Raw genomic sequence first — 12035 nt, 5'->3', positions numbered from 1 at the left:
TTATCACTCGCATTTTACATGGCACGGATTCACTCAGCCGGCTTTTCCTTCAGTCGCCTTAACCTTGGCGGGAACTAGCCGATTGCGAATCAACATGAGCGTGGCCCTACCACTCTGTAAAGGAAACTTGGCCGCTGGTTACTTTACAGCGCAGCTCAAGGAATCGTATCGCGTCTGCACAGTCTGCGACTCTGCAAGGTATGCCTAGTTAGCGCTAAGTGACCACACCCGCCAAGTATGCGGCTGTGTCACTAGGGGAGTTCACATGGGTAATCTTCGGGAACTTCCGGCTACGCATACGAAGCTTATTTGTCGTCTCTCTCTTGCGCATGATACCTATATGAAGACCTAGGTAATCGGACCGGCATCAGTAGTACACTAGTTTTCCTCATTTCGTTACTGCCTAGAGTGTAGGATGGCTGATTGTTCAGTGCCACAATACTAAGTAGTATCGGTGTAATCTCAACGGCCACATATAGTGTCGTTACTCTTAATTCCCACTTTTCTTAAAAGATAACTGCTTTCTCAAAGCGAGATAAGAGTCCAAATAAGTGTCAGTGAACGTATTTGGAGGTTGTAGTATTGGGAGCATTATGCCCAGGTACTCACCCGCCGGCTCCGGGCCTTCTAGCTCCGAAGACTCCTCCTGCTCCAGGTCCGCCGAAGGGCGCTGCAATGGCTCCAGGGGCTCCACCAGCCAGCGGTGCACCAGCAGGGGGCAGGTACGAGTTGTCCAGGCGACCGGCCGCAGCCATGCCCACCAGGGCTGCCAACAGCAACTGCCAAATACGACCATCTTAATACCAGTTCACTAGTGACTATCGGAATGTGTTTTCCCAAGGTGAGCAACACAAGTTCTGGATGAACTGTCTGATACAGGATACAGTGAGTGAAAAATTCGATGTAAGGGATGGTGAAACTTACGAGAAAGCGGTCTGACGATATGACGTCCTACGTCAGTTGGACATAGTATAAGGAATCCAATGAAGTGAGAGCATTCTGTTCAATGTGGAAAGAAACTACGAGGCGGCAAGAGAAGAAAGATAAGCGATTGAACCGAAGACATTAAACATACAAGTCGAAAATCGTTTGGGATCAAAAGACTGGACGAAATGGAGCAGTATTTTTGCAATCTGCAAATTTTCAATGAATTCTTAAGAAGATGGGATTTCATCGTTACATTAGGATACAATAACAAGGCGTCGGTCCCTACTGCTATCAAATAAAGTCGAGAGGAACAGAAAGACTGTAAAAGGGTGAAAGAGACCTCACAGTACTGTCTCAGCCGTCTAATCACGTGGCTAACAATACAAATCGACTTTGGAAATATTTTTTGACGTTCTGCAAATCAATTTTGAACTGTGTGTCTAGTAAAATATCAAAAACGAGATGGTGACTTGCATGTAGATTGTCCGTAAACACCAGCAGGAAGTGTGTAATTGTTATACATGTGGTGCGCACCTACAAATGAGCAGAAAGTCTAGCAGTTCATAAAACACGTGAAGTTCCAAAATGCGTTTCAGTTGAAAAGCATACCATACATTTCGACACATAAAAGTTATAAACAAAGACTCAACTAATGGCGGTATACAAGTCATGTTAATTAATACGTATTATGGTGAATTACCGGGCGTACAATTTTCCTCATTCTTCTTGTACTGCTGTTACTAATTTAAAACCAGGTAGTTCTTGTGATCTGCGAGAAACTCTACCAAATGTTCCATCTTTCAAACAAAAATTGCCTAGTTTGCTAGCAAAGTCTAACGAAAGGAAGAAGAAAAAGACCAGTAGAGAAGCATCCAAACAAGCTGGCAACAAGTAGTCGTGATTACGCAGCTTAGAGCTGCTATAATACTCTTAAAACTAACAAAAATCGGAAAATTATGTTTCTATTTTAATCCGTTAAATTTTAACGTATTATCACACTCTGACACTTCTAATAAACTTCTCGTGAATGGTTGCCTATCTTTGAAGTGTATCTTGTCTACGATTCTGCAAAATTGCTCTTTCTCGGTTGTATGTATCTAATTGTCATGGAATTTCAGCCGTATTTACCAACTTCATCTGCTACGACATAATTAAACAGTAAGGATAACGTATCATTACAACTGTAGACATTGTCCAGTTAGAATATTTTCAAAAATCAAACATAATTATTATATCTGTACATTCTACGTTCATAGACCACGAAACACATATTCCTGTGTTCAGTGTCTTAAATCTAGCCACTTGCTGTCGGTGAAATCTATCTTATACACTATGGAACTACCTCTTGTTGCAGACAGGGTTGCATAGAAATACGTCTTACAGATATGTCTTGGAGAACTTCCAGCAACGAACGAGAAGTGTGTCAGTCGACTATTTTACTGGGTCAAAAGAGCGAGAAGCGACAGCACAATACTCAATTTGCAAGGAGCGCCACTAACGGCGCTCCATCACGTGGGCGTTCAAGCGCCGCACACTGCACGAAGTCACGCCCGCTCTCTACGCCTACGTAGTGGAGACTACCCACGCCCACGACGTAAACCGCAATTCTGAGAGACGTTCACTTCTCCTACAAAGAACAAACGCCTCCCGGTTCCGGAACTACGCATTCCCGTAACGTCCTCCACTTAGTCGACCACCCATACATGAGCCGCCAGCTGGATGCTCGCGCATCTCGAGTGGAAGACACGTCCGAGAGAGGCGAACTGGCCACGGCCCCTGGAGCAAAGCCGGCCTGGCCGTGTCTCACTTTCTAACGCCCGCGCCGCGCCGCGCCGCGGTATTACGGCAGCAAAAAGAGACCGCAGACTACCCTCCGCGATTACGCGAGGAGCGGACGAGTCTGAAGACCGCTCGGCGGTCAGACTGTCTGGTCCCGTGCAACACAGCTGACTAGGTCGACGCAGGAACGACGTAATTCTGCGGGCGGCCTAACGTGCTCACTAGTCTACGTCGAGACTGGTAGCACAACGGCCAACGCACTGACCACTGGAGTTCAGGTGCCCACCTGGATATTGTGGAATAGGATTCACGAGTTTAGCGGTTATGTTTCACCATCTTATTCAGCTGAGCAGGTATTTTACTTCAGTTAAAGCTTCTGGGCAGGGTACACAAAAGCTATTCGCAGACGTTTCGGCCGTATCTTCGGGAGACGTCTTCGGGGATAAACTGGGAACTCTCGCACATGGCGACGAAATATTAGTGAATGCTTTTATACACCAACAACAGCCTCTCAGCCCCGAAAGGAAAAATAATCGTTTATTGTATGTGCAACTAGTGCTCCATGTTCTAATAATTTCATGTGGACGATGCATTAAAGATTTAACATCACATGAGAGGTGTCTTTCGTCCCAGCTCTGTTGTCAGCATGAATGGTGCTATTTTGAGGACTCGAGTTCCGTTCCAGAACAGCCAGGAATTTTTCCTCGGCGGGAAGGCTGAAATGGGGTGGACTCAGCTCATAAGGTCCACTGAGGAGCCACTTGATACCGAAAAGGTGGATCCGAGGTCAAGAAAGCCGACAACGAGCGAGAGAGCGCTGTGTTGATCCCGTGCCTCTCCGTACTGTATCTAAATGATGCCATTGGCTGAGGATGACACGGTGGTCAGTCGCTCGACATTGGCCCATCCTGGCCTGAATGCGAATCTTTGCTTGACTTGCTTTGGTGTGAGACGAACGAAAAGCCCATTTGCTCATTCTGAACCGTCTGAACAGATGTCTAATTTTGTTTATCTCCGTTACGTGTTTAAATTATTTATAATGGGCAAAATTTGTCCTTTCAGAATATCTCCTCCCTTTTTACAGTTCAATACACCTTTACGCAGTTGTTGAGAATAGCACTAAGATGCGACTCATATATAGATCTCCTAAGTTTGTAACAACAGTTCCTTCAAATATAAATTAGACCTGGTTCGGCGTTGCAGGACGAGGAGAAACTGTAGAATCAATTTCTTTGTTCGGTTCGAGTGTGGAACTTGGTGTCTGACTGGATATTCTGGTAGGAAGGCTGTAAGGACAATGAGAACATTAGAGACGAATAACACGAACCAGTTAGGGAAGGACGGGGACTAAAGAAGATCGCGTTGTTTAGAAACGAACTACCGCGAGATGCCTCTAAAGCGATTTTAGGAAAACTTAGAAAATCTAAAAATGGACCGCCGGTACCCACTGTGTTACCTCACTTAGTCGTTGCATCCTGCGTCATTTAAAGTGGAACAAACACAGAAAACGCGAGACTGAGATTACAGAGAAATCTAGATCATCCGAGGAAAGTAACTATCAAAATAATCATTCCACCGACCTTTGTGTCTTCCTCCGGCTTTGACTTTTGCTAGTTAGGATTAATAAACTAGATACAATCACCAATAGAAGAGCAGCGTGTTACCTCAGGAGTCCTTCCGTAAGTGCAGGAGCGTCATGTCGATGACTATAGCCAAGAGGGAGACGCTACAAGACATGTGATGTGCAATGCGAGAGGCTTAATGTTGCAGTTCTGAGGGACACGTTTCGAGAAGCGGCAGACAACATACCATATTCTGCTATATATCTCTTTCCAAGCACAATACGCGAATGGATCAGTAGAGCATGGAAACCGGTGGACGTGCTTATAGTACCATCAGGCACTATAACGCGCCTTAGTAAATAGATACACACCTAGACAAGGAGCTCTAACTTATCATAGGCAAAGTGCCAGCTTATACTCCAAATGTACTACAGCATTGAATTATGCTACTAGTTCACTCTTTCGTTCGCCTTGCAGTTCGGATGCCGACTGACTCACAGGAGATCTGAGCACAACTTTCTGTAGATTCGCTAAAAATGTTAAGCAGTAGTCGTAAAGTGGGATAGCTGCTGTAAGGTTTAAGTATCTCCCACTGCGTTTAATGACATCATCATGTTTCATGAGAAATTTGACTAAAACTTTTACGCTATCCGAAAGAAATTAGTCTCCAGGTATGGTTTGGCTGGAATAGTTACCAGTTTGCAATAGTATGTACCGTTGGAAGAAGATTCCGGGCACGAATGGTTATGATCAACTCCGTAGCTCGTAGAACGTGGCCCAGTTACACTAGAGCAGTCTACCGAAGCCACATCATCGAATAACACAAACAGCAATACTAACGTGCAGACCGTCGAAATCGAACACTGGAAACAACACGATTACCTTTATTTTAGCGCAGTTAAAGATCTGCACTGAATGACCTGGGCTTTGAACAACTCAGTACCGTCCCAAGAAATCTCAAAAGCGACTAGTGCGTGATTACTAGACATCTCGACGATGTCTGAGCAGTGTACTCACCAGCTTCATGATGTCTGGGATAAGTGCCGCTGGCTGGATGATCGCTGTGTGAATAATGATGGCAGTGCCGAGAGTGGATTGGCGTGATCTGTTGCTGGCGAGTGGTGCGGCTGCTCTATTTATACGGAGCGGCGCAACGCACCCTCTGCCGCGCCTCCACGCCCCTCCAACGCTTCCGTGCATCCTTGCGGCAACGGGTCTCCGCGGGCAAGGGGGCCGCTTGCGAAATGCGATCATCACCGGCCGTACAAGCGGTCCGCACGTTACCGCCGGAGCAGGCGGCAGCGATGGAGGAGGGGGAGGGGCTGGCGGATCGCCGTCAACATCCAGATTACGGGCAGGCGGCCGTGGGCGAGTCTTCCACGGCGGAGGCCGCACAGTGGCGAAGGAAACTCCCGGTTACCTGCTGTACGGCGACTATGTTGCTTCACGGCGGTCGGAGTGCACGTCTCAGCAGCTGCAATTCGGTGGAGAACAACAGCCTATTCACAGTTTCGCTCTTTAGCGGTATATACATAACGATGAAGATACGTGAATCGATAAAATTCTGGAGACATCCTGTCAATCTTGGATAACAAAGTTAGCAGGAGCTAACTGGGTTCGAGTCTCGGTCCGGCACACACATCTAAATCGTCCAGAATGTTCACTGCCGTGTATACGTTGGTGTCGTGAAATTTTAATTAGCAAGGTGACAAGATTCTTCTTTTCCTCTTCTTCTTCTTCTTCTGTACGTTCCGTATTAGGCCAGTTGTGGCCAGTTACGATTCTCATATATTCTCCATCTGTGAATGTCTATTTACACTTTTGCTTTGAAGTTCTCCGTCCCACATGGCTGTCTCTCTCGATGTATTCATTGTAAATTTAAATTTCATTTATTTACGTTTTCATCCAATTTTTGTTTCTCACTCCACATTTTCAACTCCTTTCGAATATTTTTATTTCGTATTTTAGTTATTCTGTCGCATCGCCTCACCACTCTAAGAAATCTCATTTCCGTTCCTGCTACTTTTTTTTCCTTGCATTTTATTCAATATTCACGATTCACTTACATATAGTAGGGTTGGCAATGTGACTGTTTTATATTAGTTCCTTTGTGTTCCTTTCAGTTTTTTATGTTCTGAGGCTCTATTGGTTGTGTAACAAGTACTTCCAAATCTATTAAATTTAATCTGCATTTTTCTTCGCGTTCATACAATCTCTTACATACAAGTTAGTTAAAATGTAAGTGGCGTTCAAAAAGTTTCCACTTGAAGCGCTTCTGCAGATCTACTAAGGACACTGAATACATTACGCTTGTCTGTCCTCTTTTAGAATACTGCTGCGCAGTGTGGGATCCTTACCAGACAGGACTGACGGAGTACGCTGAGAAAGTTCAAAGAAGGGTAGCACTTTTGTATGTGTATGTGTGTATGTGTGTGTGTGTGTGTGTGAGAGTGTGTGTGTGTGTTTGTGTGTGTGTGTGTGTGTGTGTGTGTGTGTGTGAATTCCTAAAGGACTAAACTGCTGAGGTCATCGGTCCCTAGACTTACACACTACTTAAACTAAGAACAACACATACACCCATGCCCTAGGGAGGACGTGAACCTCCGGCGGGAGCGGCCGCGCAATCCGTGACATGGCGTCTCAAGCCGAGCGGCCACTGCTGGCGGCACTTTTGTATTATTGCGAAACAGGGGATAGAGTGTCACTGAAATGATACATGATTTGGGGTGGACATCATTAAAGCAAAGGTCTTTTTCGTTGCAGCGAAATCTTGTCACGAAATTTCAGTCACCAACTTTCTCCTCCGAATGAGAAAATATTTTGTTGACGCCTACCTACATAGGATGAAACGATCATCATAATAAAATTAGGTAAATCAGAGCTCACACTGAAAGATATAGGCGTTTGTTTTCATTAGTGCCGTTTACGAGATTTGAATAATAGAGAATTATTGTGAAGGTGGTTCGATGAACCTCTGCCCCTTAAATGTGATTTGCAGAGTATTCATGTAGATGCAGCGTGTATGTAACGTAGCGTGGCTCCTATATGGACATATAAGCAATGACGTTTTAGCAAGTGATTAGTGTGGCATTTGTGTCTTTCCAAAGTGTGTGCGCTAAATGCGGAAACCAAACCTATGGCGACATTTTTACCAAACGCTTCCAAATGGAATCAAACTACTGTTACTCTTTCCCTAGCTGCCGAAGTGCAAACAACGGTAGATGTTCGTCAGAGAATGAAAAATGCGTACGGAGCAGCATGTCTGGGAAAACCACCGTAGTGGAATTGTACAAGTTCCAAAGGGGTGCTGCTGCTACAGCTTCGCCGGTTCGTGTGGCCGAACGGTTCTAGGCGCTTCAGTCTGGAACCGCGCGACCCCTACGGTCGCAGGTTCGAATCCTGCCTCGGAAATGGATGTGTGTGATGTCCTTAGGTTAGTTAGGTTTAAGTAGTTCTAAGTTCTAGGGGACTGATGACCTCAGATGTTAAGTTTCAAAGTGCTAAGAGAGATCTGAACCATTTTTTTGCTGCAGCTTCCTGATGACGCACGTCCCCATAACGCAAATATCGTAACGCAGAAGTTACGCTAAGCGGCAGACACTCGAGCACCCGCCCCATAGTCCCCATGCGATTATCACGCGTCCGTTTCCTTTTTTTAAAAAAAAGGTCCTTTAAGGTTCGACGCTACCCGTCGGAGACGAAGTGCAGAGGGCACTTACGGACTTCTTCAAGTAGCAGAACACGGAGTTTTACCAAACGGGTATCTTCAATGTGGTGTGTAGGTTGGTTGATTGCATCAGTGTTCACGTTCACTTTGCCTGATACCCATAACGTTTCTGTACTTCGAATGGAAACTTTTTGATCACGTCTTATATTTTATCTAGTCATTTGGTTTTTCATTAACTGCTACCTTAGTTCTCACTGAATATTTTCCACAAAATACCACTGACTTAGATTCACAAGAAAATACCCGCACATTATATTCTGCGCATATTTTATTCAGTTCGCGAATTCCTTTTTGTAAATTATTTTCTGTTGAAAAAGATCAAATGAAAGGTTAAGTCACGTGATAAATTGTATGCTTTTAGGATATTCCCGCAGCCGTGGTGCAGCTTGAAATCCTCGCACCATAGTACTGTTGTACACCGCTAAAGAAGCCAAAAACAAAATGTTGCCTTAAGCAGATAAAGAGCAGTATCGTGCAAGTAATGCGTTCTTTGCCTCATCGAAAATGACGCATGTGTTTCAGACCAATAAATATGACTTTCTTACCAATCTCCATGGACCTCACACGGCTGCAAAATTTCCGCTGAGTTTCCTCACCGATAATCACACTTTTTGAAAAGGCTCTCCAATTCTGTTTTCGCTTCTCCAGCGACGTCCACTGTAATGATGCCAGAAATTAAGTCTATCCCTCTTTGAATGCATGAAAAAGCGACGACTTTCCTGATTCTTTTTTTCAAGAAAAATAAAATGCAAAATCTGATGATACCGTTTTATTCCTTAGTGTTTTGTCTTTAATAAATGCTTTTTGTGTCCTCTTCGGACGCTTCCTGTAACCGCTGCACCAGATGGAAGAACCCCTTGCAGGCATAACATTGGTCATCGGCGTGAGATTTCGATCACTCCTTTTCAACTTGTAGAAACAATAAATTTTAAAAAAGACATTTTTAGGATATTTTGTATCAGCATATGTAGGATAACTGAAAAATACTAAGTTTTTAGAAAATCTGATGTGATGAAACACATCTCATTTTATTTCTCCACAAAATCGAGACATAAGCTTGTGCTGAAAATAGACTAGATGTCGCCAGCGGCTACATACGATTACAGCGAATTCGGGAGTCAAATTTCGATCTCAGATTCAAGCATGTTGATAATCTGCATAATGACTTTCAGGCCACCTCTTAAACTACATTTCGGGTAGTTCGTTCCAGCTGTTAATGTGGTTTTCGCAGATATTTTTTCCACAAATCGGCTTCTATCTCGATAATGGAGTTTCTGGGTTGAAAACCACTATAAAGCAGACATCTCAGAGAAGCAAAATCGAGATTTTCAATTTATCAGAGGACAAATACCGTAAATATGTTCAAGGACTGCAGACACGTAACTGAAAACAAACAAATAGTTTACTACGTAACTTTATCATTTAGAGGATATCATTAAAGCTTCATAATTAACCCTGAAACTCCGCTGAAAATACGTGAGCTCCGTAACATCATCGCAGCCTTCCACTACATCATTTCGTTCAGTGATATTATTTCTGCAGTATATAGGGGTAGCATCTGCGCTTCAGTTGTAGATGTGGAGTGGTTCGAGAGGTCTCTTAATCTATAAGAGGGAATTCATAACTAATAATGCACGGACCATGTTGGAAATTTGGGTTCAAGTCTCTTTGCTACGTTCAGTTTTAACTTTTGATGCAAATTTGTCGTTGTACTATACAGTTCAGGAACCAATGTATTTTGCGCTTCTGTTTCTCGGTTCCATCAAGTGACGGTTCTTTTTCCACTATATCTGTACTTATGGGTGAATTTGATGTCCGAAATGGCTCTAAGGATGTTACTTCTTCATTTTAGCATGAGATGATGCTCAGTAACGAATGAATGAGGCTCTGTAACTTTACAGTATTTACAGTACTAACTATTTTCGTATTTCGTCATCTTCCATTTGGAGTCCTGTTGGCTATCGATTGCAGTTACTTGGTAGCAGGGCAAATAATTTTCAGCTGTTGAAAGAATATTAAACGTATGTCGCTGATCGACAATATGGTCTGTACAGAAGCAGTATTACAGCTGACCCGTTGGTAGTATTTCGTTGCGAGCCGTGGAGCACTGTAGTCGGGAATAAATGTTAAGCTGGTGATTAGATTCATATCTGAAAATAGCAGGAGAGAATCGAACCGCAAGGTAAAGTCACGCTTCTGTAGCGGGAGTAGACATGCGATCTAGAATTTCAGCGTGGAAAGTTCACGTAGCGCCTCGTTGGTGCCTAGCGTATTGCGCTTTTTGTGAAGTTTTGTTGTGCACTTGATGATGAACTGATGGAATACCTTTCGTGATCCTAAATACCACTGTACTAATAGTGGACCCTTCACTGTCACTTTATGGAACAGACACTGGTTTCAGGATGGAGGAGATATTGTTACGTCGTTCAAGAACGTCGTAAAAAGGCGGTCGCAAGAATTTTCATGGCCACGACAATCGTTCATAGCGCCTTAAGAATTTTCTTCCACAACAACACCGCAACGATGTTTGAGGTAACCGGTTCAAACATTCATTACAAAAAAAAAATTATGCTTCTGACACAAAAGGTATTAACAACTTCATTTCTGATTTCTCATCATTGTCTTAGTTCACACTTTATCCTGTTCCAGAATCAAACAATTTAAAGCTGATCGCAGCATCCTCTTCGTAGTCGTTCTGTCCTCCTTCTACCCTTGGGTCTTCACTTTCCTTGGGATCCGGCTTTCATCCGTACTTAGTAAATGATCAAGCCATTCCTTTCTGTGTTGACATCTGGTGTAAATAGGTTTTACCTATGTAATTATTTGGTTCTAGTGCAAGCAAAACTCATAAGTTTCTTTCAGAATCGCTGTGCTAAAGGCTTGCCTTACGTAGTCCTTCTATCTATTTCGCTAAATAATCTGTTTAGCTGCGCTTCGTTTTTATTAAATATATTCGAAAAATTATTAGTTATCCAAATTTGCGTACAAAAAATTACAGGATGTGGAAGGGGAGGGTGCGGGGAGGGACGCAGCTTTGGTAGTTGTGCTCGAGTCGCAGCGCAGGCAGCATTAACTCGGTATGGCTATGCTTCTGAGTATTCGAGAAATGGGCCAGCCAGCTTTTTCCTGGTTTCTGCTTCAGTTGCTGGTAGCTTTCTACAGGGTGACTTATTCCTATAAACGTGAACTGCACTAGTAGTTTAGACGCTACATATCCCCAATACTATTACATCGATCACGCAACAAAGGAACTTTATTTCCAGTGACTATGACATTGTACACGCTGTACAGTTTTAAGTTTGCCATGGGGATAATACGATAATACTTCCGAGCTTTTAGGTTTACTATATAACAAAACACTCTTATTTGAAAAATAATTTTTAGGTAATCTCTAGAAAAAGTCTTTCAGTACTCTAACCCGCATTTAATCTGAGCAAAAATCATTTCGTCAAACATCTGGGCAACAAGTGCAACAAACATTGTTATCACCATCCTTTTGCCTTCTGGTGTTGATATAAATGGCTCGTATTTTCAAGCAAATGTACTGCCTCAATACGTTAACAAAGGTGTGCATTATTATCTGTTTTCCTTCTCGCAGAATGCGCCACAGCTAGTTATGTGCGTCAGGCTCGATTAAAAAATTACTAATGAACTGAGCTTCCAAAATAGAAAGGGATTGTGACGGTATGGTATCATCATGAGAATTAAATTACAGGTGATGGATACGCCAGTGTACAGTGGTGAGGTGTTTAACAGCGTTGAATACTGCAGTTTCGATTACGTGGTAGAGATTTGAAAGATGGAAGAAGCAACGCAACTCCTTCAGTTTGAGTCGTAGTGGCAGTAAGTCGATAAAGGACGCCCAGATTCTCGCAAAGAGGCAATGACGGAAGCTCCAAGAATATAGTTCCAGTCAAGAGTCAGAAGCATTTTTTTCTGTACCCAATAGGCCCGTCACAGTTCGTTCTCATCATGTTCTTTTCTTAGTTTCTTACGAAAGGAAATATCTTTTTCCTCTTTGAGCCGCATGGTGCTGATAC

The 12035-nt window shown here is 43.4% G+C and overlaps 1 protein-coding gene across 1 annotated transcript in view; it reads right to left on the bottom strand.

Moving 5' to 3' along the window:
• Positions 1 to 5380, bottom strand: part of LOC126101291 (spidroin-1-like) — a 43776-nt gene extending 38396 nt beyond the window's left edge. Inside the window, exons 1-2 of the mRNA XM_049911971.1 lie at positions 5286 to 5380; positions 610 to 779 (exon numbers count right to left, since the gene is read on the bottom strand). Coding sequence (XP_049767928.1) covers positions 610 to 779; positions 5286 to 5294 — 179 coding nt within the window. The 5' untranslated portion in view covers positions 5295 to 5380. The remainder of the gene's footprint in view (positions 1 to 609; positions 780 to 5285) is intronic.
• Between the last annotated feature and the right edge of the window lie 6655 nt (positions 5381 to 12035).

Source organism: Schistocerca cancellata, chromosome 9 (genome assembly GCF_023864275.1).
Source record: "Schistocerca cancellata isolate TAMUIC-IGC-003103 chromosome 9, iqSchCanc2.1, whole genome shotgun sequence".
Classification (NCBI taxonomy): domain Eukaryota; kingdom Metazoa; phylum Arthropoda; class Insecta; order Orthoptera; family Acrididae; genus Schistocerca; species Schistocerca cancellata.
The sequence above is the reverse complement of the archived record's forward strand: the minus strand, read 5'-3'. Positions and strand labels throughout refer to the sequence as shown.